Here is a 22,014-nt window from a genome sequence, read left to right on the forward strand (position 1 = left end):
GGATCACTTGAGGCCAAGAGTTTAAGACTAGCCTGGGCAAAAAAGGGAGACCCCCATCTGTACCAAAAGCAATTAAAAAATAATAATTAGCTGGGCATAGTAGTGCATGCTTGTAGTCTCAGATACTCAGGAGGCTGAGGCAGGAGGGTCACTTGAGCCCAGGAGTTGGAGGCTGCAGTGAGTTTTGATTGCACCACTGCACTCCAGCCTAGGTGACAGAGCACAACTTTGTCTTTTTTTTTTTTTTTTTTTTTAGACAGAGTCTCACTCTGTCATCCAGGATGGAGCGCACTGGCATAATCTTATCTCGGCTCACTGCAGCCTTCACCTCCCAGGCTCAAACAATGCTTCAGCTTCAACCTCCAGAGTAGCTGGGACTACAGGGCAACACCACCACACTTGGCCATTTTTAAATTTTTTGTAGAGACGAGGTCTCAGCCCAGGCTGATGTCGAACACCTAGGTTCAAGCCATCCTCCTGCCTTGGCCTCCCAAAGTGCTGGGATTACAGGCATAAGCCACCATGCTCAGCTGTTCTTGTCTTTAAAAAAAAAAAAGCCAAGTCCATGACAAGAAGCCAAAATTTATGGAGCACTTACTAGGTGCCGGGTTCTGGGCTGCCTGCTTCAAGGGCGCATTCCATTTAACCTGCACGCTAACCAAGCTAGTATTATTGTCCCCATTTTATAGATGTGAGGCAAAGAGGTTATGATCCCTGGTCACACAGGCTCACACTGGCAGTGACAGACTAAGATTTGGACCCAGGTTACCTGAATATTTCACAACTAGGCTGACCCCAGTGGTCCTTAGACTAGGTTCCTTCGTGCTCCAGTTTCCTCAGAGGTGCCTGAGGAGCTTGTGTGGGGTCAGACCAAGCCTGGAAATCTCTCTCCTTTCCCTTCCCAGCTGGAAATGACCCTGGTGGCCTCCTGACATCCCTTTTCCACACTGGGTTTGGCAGACACTCCTTTTGGAGAGAGTGTTCCTTTCTTCACCAGCCTGGAGCACTCGGGTCACATGATGTTACCCAATGCTCCCTGACAGATCTCCCCCGCTTCCCCGCTGCTTGGGGACCCCAGAAGCTAATCCCCATGGCAGCAGGCACTCTGAGGGATTAGCACTGGGGAAATTAGGCGCCACATCTGCCGGCCCCTGGAGAGCTTGGTAAAGCCTGTGCCTCAGAGCCCAGGAAGCCATTCCTGTCCTCTGGAACACAGGGGACTCCCAGAGGCACTGTCAGCCAAACTGGGGCCCTAACTGCCCTGTTCTTGCTGGAACCTTCTGAAGAGGGTAAGTTGTGGCCAAGAGCCTGAGGGCCTGACCAGATTGTTCTCCGCAGGCTGGGGGTGGGGAAGAGGAGCTGGAATTCAATGCGGGGCACACAGGGTAACCAATGGTCCCGTTTGCCTGGGACTGAGGGGTTTCTGGGAATGCAGGACTTTCGGTGCTAAAATCAAGACAGTCCTGGACAAACTGGGATGCTGGGTCACCTGGCAGGGGTTTCTGAGCTTGCTGTTTCTCTCACCTGGGAGGGGGAGCCATGGGAAGAGGAGGGCTGCTTTGATCCCCCGCATCCTCGTCTACCCTCCTTGTTTTCTAGCTTTTCTCTGTCCCCCTCCTCTTTTTCCAGCCCCTCAGGACCTCTTTTTGCCTTCACTCCTCTGACTCAGTTTCCTGCTTACGGGATCTCCTGTGGTGTAGACCTGAATCCTCAAAGAGCCAGAATCTTCCATGCCTTGGAGAGAATGAAGACCCAGGTGAGGCACAGCCTCAAGAAGCTGTCACCATGTGTCAGCTTCTGACACATGTCTGACCATGCCACCGTCCTTCTGGCTTCAAATATTGGGCTAAATCCCCCCCACGTTACCATCATCATCATCATCATCATCATCATCATCATCATCATCATCTCTAGAGCTTGCACCTGCAGGCCAGGAACAGTTTCAAATGTTTTACATAAACTCACTGAATTATCAAAACAAACCAGAAACTAACTCCTCTTCCTTTTTACATCCCCAGAGGCCTCTGCCTGGAGTGACCCAAGCTCATTCCTAACTACCTGTTCAATGACTCTCTCCTCCTCCTCCCTCCCCCTAGGCTGAGCTCATCTGTATCTGTGAGCCCTGAAGCCCTTTATTACACCTCTAGCTACCAACTGGTGAACAGCTCTCTATGGGCTTTGCATGCACTATCTTATTTATTCTCAACTAAACCCTATAAGATGTAGGAACAATTGTTATCTGCATTATGCAGATGAGAAATCTGAGACTCAAAAGGGTGAGGTCATTTGTCCAGAACTAGTAACGGCAGAGCCAGAGTCAAGTCCTACTTCCCTGGCCCCAGGCCCTTGTGTCTGATTATGCCACTGTCCTTCTGGCTCCTTGGGGGCAGATGTGGCCCAGCGCACAGCAAGCCCTCGGGGATTGTTTTCTGAATGAATAACTGGACAAAGAGTAGTTGTCCCAGAGTGGGCCGTGAGCATGAGGAAGGAGGTGAGGGTGATTGGGGCACAGAACACCTGAGAAGGAGCAGGGGTTAGGGGGTGGTGGAGCCGTGTTATAGGTGGGGTTTGGGAGAGCCTGGTTCTTCCTGGGCCCTCCCCTACTGCCAGCAATTTCCAGCTGGGAAGGGAAAGGAAAGAGATTTCTAGTGGCTACTGCAAGTCAAACTGTGAGCAGCTGGCAAGCAGCTTAGAGATTAAATACTGACCCACCTTCGGGTCTGCTGGAATAAATCCTGAGATTGGAGACAGACTTGAGATGAGGCTAGGCCCCAGAAGAGGGCTACAAATTGGGGGTGCAGAGATCCCAGCTGCATTTTGAGGAGGAGGGGGGTGGTGCATATTACAGAGCTTGAATCTCAGCTCTGCCATTCACTGCCCATGGACTCAGCAAGTCAATTAATGCCTCTGAATTTTATTCTTCACTTAAAAATAAGCTAAGGATCTGCTGGTTACACCTTAGGTGCCAGTTAGGGGATAGCAGGCTGCCTTCCCACCAAGGGGTCCTCACTGCCCCTGCAGCTCTGTGTTCATGTCAGGAGGGGAGTATCTTCCATATGATCCAGTGGCAATATCTGAGAGCCTTCCATTCACTCCTGTGTTTCTGGGGTTAATCCTCCAACAGGTAGAGAATCCCAATGCTTCTGGGATCTTTAATTGCTTTATTTTATAAAAACTGAGGTATCATTTACATGAAATAAAATCTGTGCAGTTCTATGAGTTGTTTTTTTTTTTTTTTTTGAGACAGGGTCTTGCTCTGTTGCCCAGGCTGGAGTGCAGTGGCATGATCATAGCTCACTACGGCCTCTAATTCCTGGGCTCAAGCAATCCTCACACCTCAGCCTTCCAAGTAGCTGGGACTACAGGTGCATGCCAGCAGGCCTGGCAATTTTTTTCTATTTTTTTGTACAGGCAGAGTCTTGCTATGTTGCCCAGCCTGGTCTTGAACTCCTGGCCTCAAGTGATCCTCCTGCCTTGGCCTCCCAGAGTTCTATGACTTTCAACAAATGTATAAAATCCCATAACCACCATCACGATAAACATATAGCACAGTTCCATGACCTCCCCAAAGTCCCTTCTGCTCTTTTGTAGTCTACCCCATCCCTACCTCCAGACAACCATTGAGTTGTTTTCTGTTCCTATCATTTTGCTTTTTCCAGAATGTTCTATGAGTTGTATTCTATAGTCTGTAGCCATTTAGTCTGGCTTATTTCACTTAGCATCATGCCTTTGAGGTTCATCCACATTATTGCATGTATCAGTAGCTCGTTCCTTTACATTGCTGAGTAGTATTCCCTTGTATAGATGTACTATAGTTTGTCTATTTACTCACCAATTGAGGAGCATTTGGGTTGTTTCCAGTCTTTGAATATTATGACCAAAGATGATTTCAGTGAGAACCCTAGATTCTACAGCTGAAAGACACTTTTGAAATCACACAAGATTTCCAGATGTAAAAGTAAACTCTTTACAAGTAGCCAACCCTCTTCAACAGCTAGAGAAGTAGAGGCTCAGAGAGGGGAAGAGACTTGTCCAGAGTTACAACTGACTCAGGAGTGGAGCTAAGATTTGAACCCAAGTCTTTCAACTTGCAGAACCATGTAAAGTTCAAAAGAATTTCCTGAGAACCTGCTAGTGCCAGGTGGGGTACTAGGTGTCCAAGGCATAAGAGCCAGGAGGGAATTCTCTGCTGGTGCTGGAGAGAATCCTTACCTTGTAGGGACCCAGACAAAGAAGGCAGTAGTAGCCAGTTACCATGAGCGGCTCTGCCTGGGGGAGAATGAGAAGGCTTCACAGATGCCTATGGGTGTTAAGGGAAGAACACAGTTTGTCTGATGGAAAAGGATAAAAGGAAACCACAGCCCCAGGGAATGGCAGGTGCAAAAGTACAGAGAGGGGCAATGATGCGGGAGGTGGGGGCATAAAGACACAGGGGGCAGGGGAGGGGCAGGGAATGGGCTGGCGGAGATCGCTGGAGTCGGATCATAGAAAGTCTCTCTTGCCAGATTGTTTCCTGTAGAACAGCGTCTGGCACACTGTGCTCAACATGTGAGAGATCTTTGTTGTGGAAGAGAGTGCAGGGTTGGACAGGGAGGGATGGAACATAAACTCAGCGAGACTCTCCTGGAACAGAGCCCAGAAGGCAGATGTCAGTATGTACAGACTGTTGATATATTTCAGAGTTGGCATATGAGTCAGTGGGGGACAGGTTGGTGTATTTAATAAATAGTGCTGGACTATTGATTATCCAAATGGAAAAATAAAATTGGATCCCTGCTTTATTCTATAACCAAAAATTCTTTTGTGTGTAAAAGTACAAAAACCTCTATTTCTGACCTCTGTGAAAAGAGAGATTTCTTAAGCACACACACGCACCATATACACAATGCAAAACAAAAAGACAATACTGATAAATTTGGCAACAACCAAAATCAAAACCAAAAGCCCTCCTATTCAAAAATACTGTAATAGTTGGCCAGGCACAGTGATTCATGCCTGTAATCCCAGCACTTTCAGAAGTCAAGGTGGGAGGATTGCTTGAGCCCAGGAGTTTGAGACCAGCCTGAGCAACATAGTGAGACCCTGTCTCTACAAACAATGCAAAAACTGATCACATCACTGCGCTCCAGCCTGGGTGACAGAGTGAGACTGTCTCAAAACAATCCCCAAATACCGTAATAGCTAACAGGGCTTACAATGTGTCAGACAATGTTATTTTTATACATCAACTCATCTAATCCTTACAAATTTATGAGTTAGGCACTATTATCATCCCCATTTTACAGGTGAGGAAACAGAAGCACAGGGAGGTTAAGTGATTTTCTTAAGGTCACACAGTGGTAAGTGGCTGAGCTAAGATTGCAAATCAGGCAATCTGGCCATGGATTCACCACTACACTATTCTGTCTCTCCACAAAAGTTATCAACACAGAGTGAAAATCAAGCCACAAACAAGAGTATATGAAGAACTCTAATAAGTAAAGAAAAGAGAATAGAAAAAGACCAGGCAAAGGAGAACAGTCCAACTGCAGAAAATCAAACCCAAATACATACAATAAATACATGAAAAGGTATTCAACATTATTAGTCACCAAGAAGATGCAGATTAGAAATATTAATAGCAATGAGAATCAAAGGTGTGACGAGCATAAATTGGAATGACAACTTTAGAGAGGAACAGAATAGTATGTGGCTAAGTTGAAGACGGCTGTACCTTGCCACCCAGAAATTTCACTTCTAGCACAGGATTCCCAACTGGACTGTAAAATAGTCACGTTTTTAAGGTAGTCTGGCCCCGGGCTCTAACTACTACACTACCCAGTATGTTTATACAACAACACACTCTACAGAAGTCAAAATGAATAACCCAGAACTGTAGTTAGCTAACTGAATAAAAAGCAAGTTGCAGGAGGATTATACAGTATGAAATCATTTATTTACGTTCAAAAAAAACAATACTACATGCTGTTTATGGAAACAAACAGACAGTAAAAGAATAAACATGTGCAAAATTATGATAAACACCACGATCAAGCATGGGTGTTACATTTGGGGAGAGCAGGAAGGGACTGAGATCCATGAAAGGTACACAGAGGACTTCAACTCCACCTAGGATGTTTTATTTTCATCCAGTCAGTCATTTAACAAATATTTATTAGGGTCTGCTATGTTCCAGGAACTGCTTTGGGTACTGGGAATAACTCAGTAAACAAAACAAACAACAATGCTTATGGGATGGGGAAACTGAACAGACAAAGTAAATAAGCAAGGACATAGCATATTTGAAAAATGTAAATATATGAGAAAATATGATAAAATGTTAAGATTCAACAAAGTCTAGTGTTGAGTGCCCAAGGATTCATTACATTATAAGTCTGTCTGTCTCTCTCTCTCTCTCTATATATATATGTATGGCACCATTATATATATGTATATATGTGTGTGTATATATATGTATGTGTGTGCGTGTGTGTGTGTGTGTATATATATATATATAGAGAGAGAGAGAGAGAGAGAGAGAGAAACAGGGTCTTGCTCTGTCATCCAGGCTGGCATGTAGTGGTGCAATCATGGCTCACTGCAGCCTCGACGACCTCCCAGGTTCAAGCAATCCTCCCACCTCAGACTCCCGAGTAGCTGGGACCACAGGTATATACCACCACACCTGGCTAATTTTTATTTTTATATTTATTTATTTTGAGACAGGGTCTCACTCTGCCATCTAGGCTGGAGTGCAATGGTGTGATCTTGGCTCACAGCAACCTCCACCTCCCAGGCTCAAGTGATTTTCCCACCTCAGCCTCTTGAGTAGCTGGGATTACAGGCACACACCACTACACCTGGCTAATTTTTGTATTTTTCGTAGAGGCGAAGATTTGCCATGTTGCCCAAGCTGGTTTTGAACTCCTGGGCTCAAGTGATCCACCTGCCTTGGCCTCTCAAAGTGCTAGGATTACAGGTGTGAGCCACTTCACCCAGCCAATGTTTAATTTTTTTGTAGAGAAAGGGTCTTACTATGTTGCCCAGGCTGGCCTCAAACTCCTGGGCTCAAGTGATCCTCCCATCTTGGCCCCCCAAAGTGCTAGGATAATAGGAGTGAGCCACTGGGCCCAGTGTATTTTTTTCAGTAAGCTTGAAATATTTTCTAATTGTAACAGGCCAGGAGGGCTTGATGACTGGCTGGAGGTAGGGATTGAAGGAGATAGAGGGGCCCAGGCAGACCCTGAAGCATGACTAAGTGGAGGCAGGTGCCATAAGGTGATGTTGAAAATAAGAGAGAAGGAGGAGGGGTTGAAACAAGTGAGTTTTCTGCTTTGGATGTTGAGTTCCAGGTGCTTGAGGACTTCCAGGTGGAAATGCTCAGAAGGCAGTTGAAATGGGAGTCTGAAGTAGAGGGGAGAGAGCTGGGCAGAAGAGAATCGGAAACCATTAGCATGTGGCTGGTGTCCTTGTGCATGAGGTCACCTGGGGATTGCGTCTTTCAGGGAATTTGTCCACATTTAAACTGTCAAATGGATTGGTATAAAGTTGTTCATAATACTTCTCTGTAAGATCTGTAGTGATGTCTCCTTTCATTTCTCATTTGGTAATTCACCACCGAGGGATTGCGTGTGTACTGAGGATAGAGGAGGGAAGGGGGAGAAATACCACGTTTGTAGGACAGAAGTGGAAGATGTGCCTTTGAGAAAGGGAGGTAGGCAAGGAGGAGTTAATGCAATGTATTTGGTTAACACCCATCTCCTCGTAAAACTGTAAACCTCCAAAAGGCAGGAAAGAGTCCCTTTCTGTTCATCAGTATACCCTCAATATCTGGCTCAGTGCCTAGCACATAGGAGGCAATCAATAATAGCTAACACATATGTAGTGTTACCGTGTGCCAGCTACTGTTCTAATTTATTAACTCATTTAATCCTTGCAACTGAATACAAGTAGGTACTATTATTTTCAAGGAATTGTATTGAGATATAATTCATATGACATAAAATTCACCATTGTTAAGTGTACAATTCAGTGGTTATAGCATATTTACAAGATTGTGCCATTAGCACCATAATCAATTTTAGAACATTTTCATCACCCCCACAAAAACTCATAGCCATTAGCAGTGACTCTTCATTCCTTGCTACCCCCATCCCCTGGCAACCCGTAATGTACTTTCTGTCTCTATGGGTTGTCTATCTAGACATTTTATATAAGTAGAAGAATGAAATATGTGTCATACTTGCAAGTTTTCTGAGGCCTCCCCAACCATGTTGAACTGTGAGTCAACTAAACCTCTTTCCTTTATAAATTACTCAGTTTTGGGTATGCCTTTATTAGCAGCGTGAGAACAGACTAATACAGGAGAGTTGAGGAAAGCTTCCTGGAGGAGGTGGCATTTCAGCTGGTCTTACGATATTTCACTAAGTCCATAGGGGAACAAGGTACAGCAAGCAAAGGGGTGGGTGCTCTTGCAGGGCAGAACTATTGAAAGAGTCACACTGGGAAGGGCATTGGTTTCACAACTGTGAAATTTATCCAAAGCTATGGGATCTTGTGATGTCTGGCTAACTTGAGGCCTAGGAGGGGCCAGGGTTAGGGTCCCTCTCTTCCCTCTGACTGACCCCCAAGGGGACTGTACCTTATGTCCTTGCTCTCCCAGGATGGCTGGTGGCCCAACTTGCTGAAAGTGAAGAAGAAGTGGCTCCTCCCCGCCATCTGCAGCTTCTTCTGCCTGCTCTCAGTGGTCATGACTGGCTGCTTCCTGTGGCAGTATCACCTCCCCAAGCTGAAGACCGGTGAGTGCAGAGACAGCCTTGAGTTCCTCCCCATAGCCCCCTGGGTCCTCCTGGGCTTTGAGCTGCCACCCCTGATTCTAGTGTGTAGGGGAGGACCATAAGATTTAGACTCAGAAGCTCTGGACTCCATTCTGAGTCCAGCTCTCACTAGCTGTGCATCTTTGGGACAGTCTTGTTGCCTCTCTGTGCCTCGATGTCCTCGTGTATAAAATGAGGATCCTGATGCCACTGGGGTTTCTTCAAGACACCCAGTTTGGGGGTAAAATTCAAGGACACCAAAGGAAGAGCAAACGGTGTTTCCCTTCCTCTGCCTTTGGCCACCATGATGGAATCTCCAGGCTCCAGCCCCCTTTCAAGACCTTCCTGCAGCTGTATCTAAGACCTCAACAGGAACAACTCACAGGTGTTCAGGGGCAGCAGCTGCCAAGCCTTGGAGCCTCTCCTTCCTGAACGGGTCAAGGCCCAATAAAGGAGCCACCACTGCTAGTGATACCTACCAGGCCCTTTGTTTGCCAATTAAAGCAGGAGGAGCACCACTGTGGACACTAGCCCCTACCTGGGTCCCAGGCTGAGCAAAGCCTAGGCTCTAGCTGGGACCACCCTATTCTGTGAAATCCATGTCATGGGGTTGTTGAGAAATCCTCCCTAAGGTTTGTAATTTTCCTGTTTGGGTCTGCGTCAGTTATCTATTGCTAAGTAACAAACCACCCCAAAGCCTACTGGCTTCAGACAAAGCAAGTGATTATTTCCCATGATTCTGTGGGCTGGCTGGCAGCTCTGCTGCTGGTCTAGCTTGGGCTCTCTCTGGTGCACTGGGCAAGTCGGCTTGGGGGTCGGGTTGAGGGGGGGCGGTGTCTCCCTCAGCGTGGACTCCTATCCCAGACCGCTATCCCAGACCTGTCCACAAGGTGGCAGTGTTCGCAGGGAGTAAGCCCCTTAAGGTTTAGCCTAGGAAGGTCGCAATTTGTTCCGCCTCATTCTTTTGGCCAAAGCAAGTCACAAAGCCAGCCAGCTTCGGAGGTGGAAGGAGCTGACAGAATTTATGGTCTTATGGCTGAGCACGGTGGCTCATGCCTGTAATCTCAGCACTTTGGGAGGCCGAGGCAGGCGGATCACCGGAGGTCAGGAGTTCAAGACCAGCCTGACCAACATAGTGAAACCTTGGCTTTACTAAAAATACAAAAATGAGCTGGGCGTGGTGGTGGACGCCTGTAGTCCCAGCTACTCGGGAGGTTGAGGCAGGAGAATCGCTTGAACCCGGGAGGCAGAGGTTGCAGTGAGCTGAGATCGCACCATTGTACTCCAGCCTGGGCAACAGGGTGAGACTCTGTCTCAAGAATTTATGGTCATATGAAACCTACCGCAGGGAACTTGTCTCAGTTTTGGGTGGAGTCTCAGGGCGCAATGGAAGACGAGGAGGATGTATTAATAGTCCTGGAGGATGCTCATCCCCCTTCACACCCCACTCCAGCCTTAGAGGAAGAGGCTTGGGTGCTGCTGTGATGATATCACAGCCTGAATCCTGTCCTGCCAGCACTTCACCTTCTCCCCTGAGGTGCCGAGGAAGCCACACACCCGGACAAAGGCAGAACAGACTCAGGCCCCCAAAGCCCTGATGCTCAGCTCTGGTGAGAGAATGAGTTGTTGCTGTGGTTTAGGCCTGGGTCCTAAGTGGGGCTCGAAGTCCACCCAAACACATAATCAGGATGAGAGCAGGTCAGACAGACAGATGTGGCTGAGCCTGCCCCACGCAGCCAGAATGGTCTAAGTCCACTGACCACAGGAGATGGGAAGCTGGTTAAGCAAGAGAGAGGGGAGTACAGTGACCACTAACCAGGAGCTGTGGCCTGCAGGGCTGTGCCTCCTCCCCAAGGGCACACTCTGCTCCCTAGGCCCGTCAGGGGCTAGGGCTGGGCTCTGCACCCGGATATCCCCTGGCTCGGCTCGGCTGGGGAGGGCTGTCCTTGAGGCACTGTTCTGGCCTTTACTGCCACTTTCCCCCTAGATTCCTATCCTGATCTCTGTCCCCTCCTCACCATGTGATGTTCCCTCCAGGTTCCCTGGGACCAGAGGAGACCTCTGCCCCTGTGAGGATGTGTCCCCGGCACCCTGAGCCCGTGCCCCTGGCTCACCCACTCCCCGTGTTGAAGGAGGCCCTGGAAAAGGTCAGTGATGACCCAGGAGGAAACTGGGCATGTGGGCTGGGCCTGGGTGATGAAGGGGAGGGCAGTCCCTCTGTGCTGGCAGTGGCATTCATTCATTCATCTGTCCAACATGTATTTCTTGAGCATCAACTCTGTGCTAGGCACTATGGATATGGCAGGAAGAAGACACTGACCTGCTGTCAAGAAATTACTAATCTGGAAGCGAGAGGAACAGTGAAGATACCAAACATTTATAATCCTGGGCAAGAGTGAGGGTAAGAAAAGTTTAGGGGACTTTGGGGCACAAAGGAACAGGCCTTAGGGTCAGTTCCTCCTTCTGGAGGAAGTGGTGTCTAGGCTGAGATGTGAATAAGTAGCAGATACCCAGATGACATGTGTGTGGTGAGGGACCCTGGGGACGGAGAGGTGTGCTCCAGACAGATGGAACAGCATGTGGAAGGGCCTGGAGGCTGCAGAAAGTATATGACACATAAAGAGAACTGAGAGGCCATAGGTGGGAAGTAGGGAAGCTGAGACAGGAGAGGATGACAGAGCCCACATTGCAGAGGCCACCGTGATATGATTAAACACTCCATGCTCCCCAACACAACATTTACCATTGCAGGATGGCCAAACCCTAGAGGCAGGTGTCAGTCAGCTCTAGTCTGTGCCAGTCAGAGCCCAGCCACTTGGGTCACCCACCATGGGAGACATGGAGACGAGTGAAACATGATCAGAAGAATATGAGCCGCAGCATTGTTGGGGAGACTCAAAACTATCATCCGAGGAACAGTTACAGGGAAAGGGCTGTTGACTCCTGAGAAGGGAACGTGTGGGCCAATGCAGAGACAAAAATCACTGCTTGCAAATACCTGAAAGTTTTTTGTGAAGGGGAGAGAGCAGAAGGGTGCTATGTGGCTTTCAGGAGTTATAGCAAATTTTCATAAAAGCAACAATAATAACCATGCTGCCTTCTGTTGAGCACCTGGAATGCACCATTGCCATGTAACCACTTACATGCATTCCTCATGAGTCCCTATCTATAGAGAAGGAGACAGAGGCTCAGAAAGGCAAAGTTAGAGCCGGGCGCGGTGGCTCACACCTGTAACCCCAGCACTTTGGGAGGCCGAGATGGGTGGATCACGAGGTAAGGAGTTCAAGAGCAGCCTGACCAACATGGTGAAAGCCTGTCTCTACTAACAATATAAAAAATCAGCCAGGCTTGGTGGCATATGCCTGTAATCCCAGCTCCTCAGGAGGCTGAGGCAGAAGAATCGCTTGAACCCAGGAGGTGGAGGTTGCAGTGAGCCGAGATCGTGCCACTGCACTCCAGCCAGGGCGACAGAGCGAGGAAAAGAAAGGCAAAGTTAGTGCAGGGATGGGAAGTGGAGGTGGACCGAGCTCAGCCAAGGATATGTAAAATCACTTGGCAAGGTGGTCCAGCAGTTAATTAAGACGTAGGGACCAGGTGTGGTGGCTCGTGCTTATAATCCCAGCACTTTGGGAGGCTGAGGCGGCCGGATCACCTGAGGTCAGGAGTTCGAGACCAGCCTGGCCAACATGGTGAAACCCTGTCTCTACTAAAAATATAAAAATTAGCCACACATGGTGGCATATGACTGTAATCCCAGCTACTCGGGGGGCTGAGGCAGGAGAATCGCTTGAACCCAGGAGGTGGAGTTTACGGTGAGCAGAAGTGATGTCACTAAACTCCAGCCTGGGTGACAGAGCGAGACTCTGGTCTCAAAAAACAAAAAACCAAAACAACAAAAAAAGAAGTGGGGCTGGACTTAGCACAGGGTTCCAATCTTGATTCCATCAGCCAGTAGCCACTTGGGCAAGTCACCTCATATCTCATAGGCTCTCATTTCTCATCTGTAAAATGGGCAGAAATTAGCACTGACTCACGAGGATGAAAGGAGACAATGTATGAAAATCACTTTATGCCATGCCTGGCACATTCTAAATGTCCAATAAATGTCAGCTGTTATCATCATCATTGCACTTCATCATTGAAAATGATGAGGTATTTTCAATAAATGTTCAGGCTAGGTGAGGCGGCTCACACCTGTAATCACAGCATGTTGGGAGGCTGAGGTGGGAAGACTGCTTGAGGTCAGGAGTTGGAGACCACCCTGGTCTACACGGTGAGACGCCGTCTCTACAAAAAATTAAAAAATTAACTGGGTGTGGTAGCATGTGCCTGTACTCCTAGCTACTCCACAGGTTGAGGCGGGAGGATCACTGGAGCCTGGAAGGTTGAGGCTGCAGTGAGCTGTGCTTGAGCCACTGCACTCTAGCCTGGGTGACAGGGTGAGACTTCATCTAAAAACAAATAAAATAAATAAATAAATAACCAAACAAATGTGCAAAGAGGGCCTACAGGCACTGCATTAATAGTGAATTCCCCAACACTAGGGGTTCAGGCTAGGCCTATTGGAGGTTTTTTAGGGCGTCAGACATGGGTTTGACTAAAGCAGTAGCTGGTTTTTTTTTTGTTGTTTTTTTGTTTTTTTGAGACGGAGTTTCGCTCTTGTTGCCTGGGCTGGAGTACAGTGGCGAGATCTTGGCTCACTGCAACCTCCGCCTCCTGGGTTCAAGTGATTCTCCTGCCTCAGCCTCCCAAGTAGCTGGGATTACAGGTGCCCGCCACCATGCCCAGCTAATTTTTTGTATTTTTAGTAGAGACAGGGTTTCACCATGTTGGCCAGGCTGGTCTCGAACTCCTGACCTCAGGTGATCCACCCGCCTTGGCTTCCCAAAGTGCTAAGATTACAGGCATGAGCCACCATGCCCGGCCTTAAAGCAGTCGTTTTAACCCCCTCTCCTTTTTTATTTTGCTAAGAAACTGTTTCTTTGAGAAAACATCTTATGAAGAAGCCCAACAGTGGGGGCCCCAGCCAATGGGGCATAGTTTGGAGGCTCACTGGGGTGCTGCATGCAGGGTGTGACTATGGAAGAGGATGGCTTTGCAGATGATTACTGAGGGTGAGGGCAGGGGGGCCTGTCACTGCACCCGTTCTTCTCCCTCAAGGTGGACCAGATCCTGCGCCAGGCAATGTCTACCCCAGGCGTGGCTGCCATGTCTGCAGTTGTCATCTACAATGACACTGTGCTCTGGACAGGGAACTTTGGGAAGAAGAATGGCTCAGACCCGGCTTCTGGGGCCCCCAATGAGTACACCATGTACAGGTCAGCTGGGTGATCTCTAGGGTCCTGTGGAGGGGTAAGGGATGGGAGGGCAAGGGAGACCTAGGAGGTAAGGATACTGAAGAGAATCATGGCTGGGGTCTAATCTGCCAGGGCCTATTATGAAGTCTTGACAGTTTTATAGAAGAGGAGACCGAAGTCCAGAGAGGACTGAAGTCCAGTGAGTGCCCAATGTTACATCACAGGGGTAAAAGGTCAGGAAGGAATCCCTTCTGGAAAGAACCTTAGCCCTAAACCTACCAAACTAGAAAAGGTTACCTTGTGCCCATCCCCCCAACCCTGACCGTGTGCCACAAAGGAACCATAACCAGTTCCTAGGTCCTTGCCCCAGGTCCCTGTCAAGTGGCAGCAGTGGCCCAGATGAAAACAGATGGGGACATTCTGTTGCATATCTGGAGTCTCCCCTTCTGCATGCTGCCTGCAGATCCTCAAAGTTCATGATGCAGAGTGAACACATTTGTTCCTGGGGACACTGTGGGTTTTACAGGAGTCCTGAGGGAATTACATTTAAATTGCACCTGCTTTGTGCCAGGCATGGGGCCAACAGTTATATGTGCTAGCATGTACTGAGCACTTACCACCTCCTAGGAATGTAGACAGGCACTTTGCATGCACAACCTCGTTCCATCCTTTTATTAATACAACCGGTGAAGCAGGCAATGAAACTGAATCTTAGATGGGTCTAGAAACTTGCCTAAGGCCACATGGCCAGTGAGAGGCAGAGACACCATCCAAACCCAGGTCTGTCCCTGAATGGGAAATGGCTGGAAAAGAGCCTGGCCCAGGATATCCATCCCACCTCAGCCCCTCAGCTTCTGGTTACGTTCTCAAGCATCCCAAAGGCAGCTCCACAGAGGCTGGTTAATTTCTGTTGGAGATGTTGACTTAAGCAGGGATGCAGTGCTTTTCTAGAACACTAAAAAGTTGCAGGATGGGGGCAGGAGGTGGGTTGTGGGGCCAACAGGATGCCCTTTGACTGCTTGTATTCCCAACATTATCTAGGATCTCCAGCATCTCCAAGATCTTTCCTGTCCTCATGCTGTACCGTCTGTGGGAGGAGGGCATCGTGGCCTCCCTAGATGACCCTCTGGAGCGGTATGCCAGCACCTTCACCATTAACAACCCGCTGGGCCTGGCATCAGCCGAACAGCAGGGCCTGATGGACGGGCTGGAGCAGGTGGGCCCCGCCCCAAGGCCTTCACCTGTCACCCTTCGAAGGATGGCCAGCCAACTCTCAGGTGAGTCTCAGAACTGACTCAGGCTGACCCAAACCATTTCAGGTGGGGAAGCTGAGGAACAGGTTCTCATCCAGCCAGGCTGGGCTCACTCTTGGCTCTGCTTCCTGAACTGGCCCTACGTCCCTCTCATGGGATGTGGGTGGTGGGCCAGGGAAAGAAACATCTCTCGAGGTAAAAGCTGAACTGAAGCCTGGAAATTTAGACCAAGTAGAAACATCAAGATGAGTTGGCAGGTCTTACCCATCAGTGCAGGTCAAAATGAAGTTGATAAGGCAAGAGCAAGTCAACGAGTCAATATGTGGCCAGGCTCAGTGGCTCATGCCTGTCACCCCAGTGCTTTGGGAGGCCGAGGTGGGAGGATCACTCGAGCCCAGTAATTCTAAGCCAGTCTGGGCAACATAGTAAGACCCTATCTCTAAAAATTTTTAAAAACAGCCCAGGCATGGTGGTACACACTTGTAGTCTTAGCTACTCAGGAGGCTGAGGTGGGAGGATCACTTGAGCCCAGGAGTTGAAGGCTGCACCGAGCTATGATTAATGACATAGTAAGATCCAGTCTCTAAAAAGAAAAAAAGTTTATATTTGTAAACAATTCTACACAGAAGACCTAATTTCCCTTAATATATAAAAGTCACCTACAAATTATTACAAAGACCAACAGCCCAGCAGAAAAATGGGTAAAGGAGAGGAACAGAATTGAGAGCTCACAGAAAATACTCTTAAGAATATTAAGGGCTGGGCGTGGTGGCTCACGCCTTTAATCCCAGCACTTTGGAAGGTTGAGGCAGGCGGACCACCTGAGCTCAGGAATTCCAGACCAGCCTGGCCAACATGGTGAAACGCTGTCTCTACTAAAAATACAAAAAATTATCTGGGTGTGGTGGCTTGCACCTGTAATCCCAGCTACTCCAGAGGCTGAGGCAGGAGAATCGCTTGAACCTGGAAGGCAGAGGTTGCAGTGAGCTGAGATCGCGTCATTGCACTCCAGCCTGGGTGACTAGAGAGAAACTCTGTCTCAAAAAAAAAAAAAAAAAAGAATATTAAGAAATATTAAAAGGTGCTCAACTTCATTCATAACAACATAAATGTAAATTAAACCTACACTGAGACATGTTTTCCTCCATCAGATTGGCAAAGATGAACATGATGACGCCCTGAGTTGCTGAGGTTGTGGTAAAACAGACCTTCTTACCCATCAATGCTGGGAATTTAAATTGGTGCAGCCGTATGGAGGGCAATTGGTAATATCACAATTTAAAATGTATGTCCCCCTTGACTCAGCAATTTCATTTCTAGGAAATTCTCTTACAGATGTACTCACCTATGTCTGGCATGGGGGATGTATAATACACAGTTGATCACTACAGCACTGTTTGTAATAGCAAAAGACTGAAACAACCTAAATGTCCATCAATAGGGGAGTGGCTAAATGAACACAGCTGTACAATCAAACAATGTATAGACCTAAAAAAAGGATAATCATGTTCTGCGTGTACTGAGATGGAATAAGATAGAATACTAAGTAGGAAAAAAGCATGTAACAGCATATTTTGTATGCTACCATATAAATAATTAAAATAATATATACATATATAATGGATATGTGTATATGAATATGTGTAATGTACATATTATATAATACAAGTATGTAGTATATATTAGCTTATATATGCATCAAATATCTTTGGAAGGGAGCTAAAGAGATTGAAACATTAGGTTGCCTCTAGGGAGGGGAAATGGGTAGCTAGGGAGAAGGGTAAGACGAAAATTTTCCACTGTATACTCTTTGATTTCCTTTGAATCTTAAATCATGTAAATTAATTACTTATTAAAATAAATTATTTTATAATCATAAAGCTATGATAACAAGTCAAGATGAAGTCGACAAGGTTGGGGGCAGGAGCAGGCTGGCACTGGAAGATGAAGCTGGGGCACGGGAATTGGGCAGGGCGGGATCAGGAACAGAGCAAGGCGGATGCGGAGGGATTGCTCTGAAAGCTTCTGAAGGACCCTCTGTTGGCCTTTAGAGGGAGGGGTGCTGGGTTTTGCTGTGATTGACACAGGTAAGGGGGAGAAGACAGGTACTGTCTGCCCCGCCCCAAACGCCTTTGGTCATATCTGCAGTCATAAACCCATCAACTCCAAAAGGTAGGAATCCCTCAAGTGCCCACCGTGTCATCATTTTACAAAGTGTATTCAGGCCTGAGTCTCAGTCAATGGATGTGGTTGGTGTCACTCCCACACACAGAACTGGGGCTCCTTCCTCCTCCTCCTCTTTCTCCTTCTCCTTCTCCTTCTTTTGGCAGGGTCTCACTCTGTTTCCCATGCTGGAGTGCAGTGGCATGAATATGGCCCACTGCAACCTGGCCTCCTGGGCTCAAGCAATCCTCCTGCCTCAGCCTCCCAAGAAGCTAGGACTATAGGCACGTGCCACTGAGTCCAGCTAATTATTTATTTTTTGTAGAGATAGGGTCTTGCTATGGTGCCAAGGCTGGTCTCAAACTCCAGGCCTCAAGTGATCCTCCCGCCTCAGCCTCCCAAAGTGTTGGGATTACAGGTGTGAGCCACCACACCTGGACCAAACTCTTTTTTTTTTTTTTTTTGAGATGGAGTTTCACTCTGTCACCCAGGCTGGAGTGCAGTGGTGCGATCTCGGCTCACTGCAACCTCCACCTCTCTGGTTCAAGCAATTCCCCTGCCTCAACCTCCTGAGTAGCTGGGATTACAAGTGCATGCCAAGATGTCCAGCTAATTTTTTTGTATTTTTAGAAGAGATGGGGTTTCACCATGTTGGCCAGTGTGGTCTTGAACTCCTGACCTCAGGCAATCCGCCCACCTTGGCCTCCCAAAGTGTTGGGATTACAGGCGTGAGCCACCGCGCCCGGCCCCAAACTTTCTATAGTTGATGATAGCAATTATTTTTTGAGCAGTTAGTATGTGCCAGGCACCATACTAAACATTTTATCTAATGTAATCTAATCAGCCCTTGGGTACAAGGATTATTTCCCTTATATTACAGATGAAGGACTGGGGCTCAGAGAGGCCCAGTGACCTGCCCAGTGACACACAGGCAGGAAGAGAAGGCAGGACTGGAGTCCACGCTAGGCTGATTTTCTTTTTTAAAAAACCGATTTGTTGTTGCTATCTCTCAACTCACGGAAGGTGGGGAGGGAGTGCACCCAGGGGCCCACCATCCCACCCTCATCCCGGCCCAGTAAGTCTGACCACTGCTCCTCCCTAGGGCTGCCCAGAAGGCTGCGCTCCACTTCACTGCTGTGGAAGGGCAGCACCCAGGAGGCCCTGAACCTGCTCAAGGATGATGTGCTGGTGGTGGACCCGGGAACCAGGTGAGGAGCATACCCTGATGCCCAGCCTCATGTTCGGAGCCTCCTGGGGAGACACACCTGCCTGGCAAAGAGCCCACATCACCTCATCCTAGGTTGGCAGAGCCGGGAGAGACCTGCTCCCCAGCTGCAAAGGGCAAGGCCTAGAGAGGGGAGGCCAGCAAGACAGGGGAGAGCTGGGCCCAGAATCCTGTTCTGTTTGAATGGAATGTTTTTTCCATTCACCCACTTAACATTTATTGAGCACCTACTTTGCCCAGAAGGTGATAAACACCCGGTTTGCTCCTCGTGGAGTTTGTACTCTTGTGAGGGAGACACTGTGAGCAAATAAGCAAGGTGAATACAGATTTTGCCAGGTTGGAAATAAACTGGTTGCTGACCAGGTGGGGAGTGGATAGCTGGGTGGCCACTGAACAGAGAAGCCCCACTCTGGGAGCAGTGGGGCTGTGGGGCTGGACAGAGGACAGCTGGCACTCCCCGGCTTCAGGGGCCCTCTTCTGAGCCGCTGGTCAGTGACCCTTTTCCAAATTTGTCCCTCTGCTTCTCCAAATGCTGAACCTCAGGCTCCACTTCCCTTAAGGAAGAAATGATCCAGGTGATGCAGAGAGAGGAGATGCTTGGACATCTTCAGGCTGGAGTCCTCCTCTCAGCTCTGCAAATAACTTATTGCAATGTGACCTTGGGTGGTGCACTTTATCTCTGTGAAACTCATCTAACTAATCTTCCTTATCTGCAAAAATAAGGAAGTTGGCCCAGAGTTCAGGAATGCCTAGTAGAATCTGTGAATTTTCACCCATCCTTGCACCTTTCTGAGGCACTATTTTAGAGATTCTGAAACTGTATTTGCTCTGGGAAAGAAAAGAGGCCTCTTGCTGGTTACTGGTGTCTGCTACAGCCTGGAAGAAGGGAGGGGTGAGACCTTGCCTCATACATGGTCACTATCATTTTTGTTTCCCCAGAGCAGTGTAAGCCTTTAATTTTCCATTAGATAAGATAAATCATACTAAAGTGTGAAGGACCAATAGGATTTGTGTGACAGCTTTCCCAGGTGCACCGCTGAGCTCAGCTCTCCTCCATCCTGCTGTATGACCCTGGGCAATTCCCTGCCCCTCTCTGGGCCTTGGTCTTCCCAGATGTAGAAGAGAGTTAGAGTCAGTGCTCCAAAGTCTCTTCCAGGTCTGACCACCTGTGATGCAGGGGAGCAGGTTCCTTCCCAGCCCCGCCCAGTCCCATGAAACTGGTGGCATTTCAGACAGCGCGGGCGGGTGAGGAAGGGCCCCGTCCCACTTGCCACTGCTCTCCTTCCAGATGCCATTACAGCACGCTGGCCTTCTCGCTCCTGGCCCACGTCCTGGCAGCTCACACCGCCCAGGGCGACTACCAGCGCTGGGTCTCGGAGAACGTGCTGGAGCCGCTGGGGATGGCAGACACGGGCTTTGACCTCACGCCCGACGTGCGCGCGTGCCTGGCAGCGGGCTTCTACGGCAGCGGGCGGCCGGCGCCCCTCTATGACCTGGGCTGGTACCGGCCGTCGGGCCAGATGTACTCTACCGCCGCCGACCTGGCCAAGCTGGCCGTGGCGCTCCTGGGCGGCGGACCCCGGCGGCTCCTGCGGCCCGACGCGGCCAAGACGCTGCTGGCGCCGCTGCTGGCCTGCCCGGGCGCCTACTTCGCCAACGAGACGGGCACGCCGTGGGAGTTCCACGCGCAGCGGGGCTACCGCGTGGTGCGCAAGGACGGCGACCTGGACGGCTACGCCGCCACCTTCTCGCTGGTGCCCCCGCTGCGTCTGGGCCTAGTGCTGCTTCTGGCAGGGCCACGGCCGCCCGGGCCCGACCTGGTGGCGCGGGCCTACGATGAGCTCCTGCCCGCCCTGGAGCGCGCCCTCCGGGAGGCCGAGCCCGGCCCGGCTCCGCCGCCCAGCGCGCGCCCCTTCGCCGGCCACTTCACCTTCGCCAACCTGACCTTCTACGAGGTGTGCGCCGGGCCCGCGGGAGAGCTGCGCCTGCGCCAGTTCGGGCCGCGCGTGGAGGCGCTGGTGCCTCCAGCGTTCCGCACCCTGGCGCTGCGCCATCTGCACGGCCGCGTCTTCCAGCTGCACGTGGCCCGCGAGTTCCCCTGCGCACTGCCACTCGGCGACGCGTGGCTCTCGCTCGAGGCCCAGCACGGGCAGCTGGTCAACTTCTACCCCTTGGATCACCACGGGCTGTCACCCGGCTTCGACGTGCCCGGCCTCAACACGTACAGAGTGCTGCGGCTGCAGGGCAAGCCGGTGTTCAAGACCCAGTGACCCCGGGCTTTGCCTGGACCCCCCTGTCCCTGCCTCCCAGCTTTCTAGAGTAAGGTTTGGAAGGGGAGGCTGCGGGAATGCCTGTTGGAGAACCCGGGTAGTTGGCAAAGTGGGGTAGGGTGATGCTACTCAAAGTGTGGTCGTGGACCACAGCCAGAAATTCAAATTTCTCCACATCTATAGGGGAGGAAGGATTAAGTACAGGCATTAAGAGTAAGCATTTAGAAACTTTAACAGGCAACCAAAAATTTAAGCATCGAAACAGTACTTTTGTGCCTGCTGAATCTAAAACAAAATATGGACTTGTATTTTGTCTTTTAAAAATAAACCTAAGCAGCTGGGCGCGGTGGCTCACGCCTGTAATCCCAGCACGTTGGGAGGCCTTGGCGGGCGGATCACTTGCGGTCAGGAGTTCGAGACCAGCCAGGCCAACATGGTGAAACCCCGGCTCTACTAAAAAATACAAAAATTAGCCAGGCATGGTGGAGGGTGCCTGTAATCCCAGCTAATGGGGAGGCTGAGACAGGAGAAACGCTTGAACCTGGAAGGCGGAGGTTGCAGTGAGCCAAGATTGCGCCATTGCCTCCAGCCTGGGCAACAGAGTGGGACTCCATCTCAAAAAAAAAAAAAAATCAACCTAAGCCTGGGCAACATGGTGAGACCCCATCTCTACAGAAATAAAATAAAAATTAGCTGGGCATGGTGTCCTGTAGTCCCAGCTACTCAGGAGGCTGAGGCAGGAGGATCACTTGAGTCTAGGAGTTGGAAGCTGCAGTGACTCGTGTTCGTGCCACTGCACTCCAGCATGAGTGACAGAGCAATACCCTGTCAAAAAAATAAAAATAAAAATCAACCTTATTGAATTATAACTTACATAAAATGAAATACACATGTTTGGAGTACCATTGGGTGATTTTGACAAATATTTATACCCACCACCACAATCAAGATATAGAAAATTTCATCACCCCCAAGATTTCCCCCTACTCCTTTGGAGTCAGTTCTCTTTCT

General features: G+C 49.3%; 1 protein-coding gene across 1 annotated transcript; it reads left to right on the top strand.

Moving 5' to 3' along the window:
• Positions 1 to 1,194: 1,194 nt before the first annotated feature.
• LACTBL1 (lactamase beta like 1) lies at positions 1,195 to 21,003 on the top strand. Its single transcript, XM_016950315.3, has 8 exons — positions 1,195 to 1,289; positions 1,630 to 1,756; positions 8,642 to 8,777; positions 10,833 to 10,942; positions 13,956 to 14,113; positions 15,134 to 15,369; positions 18,611 to 18,716; positions 20,022 to 21,003. Exons 2-8 carry the CDS (start codon positions 1,745 to 1,747, stop codon positions 21,001 to 21,003), a joined length of 1,740 nt encoding a protein of 579 aa, XP_016805804.3. The 5' UTR covers positions 1,195 to 1,289; positions 1,630 to 1,744.
• The last annotated feature ends 1,011 nt before the right edge of the window (positions 21,004 to 22,014 follow it).

This window comes from Pan troglodytes, chromosome 1, assembly GCF_028858775.2.
Source record: "Pan troglodytes isolate AG18354 chromosome 1, NHGRI_mPanTro3-v2.0_pri, whole genome shotgun sequence".
Lineage (NCBI taxonomy): Eukaryota > Metazoa > Chordata > Mammalia > Primates > Hominidae > Pan > Pan troglodytes.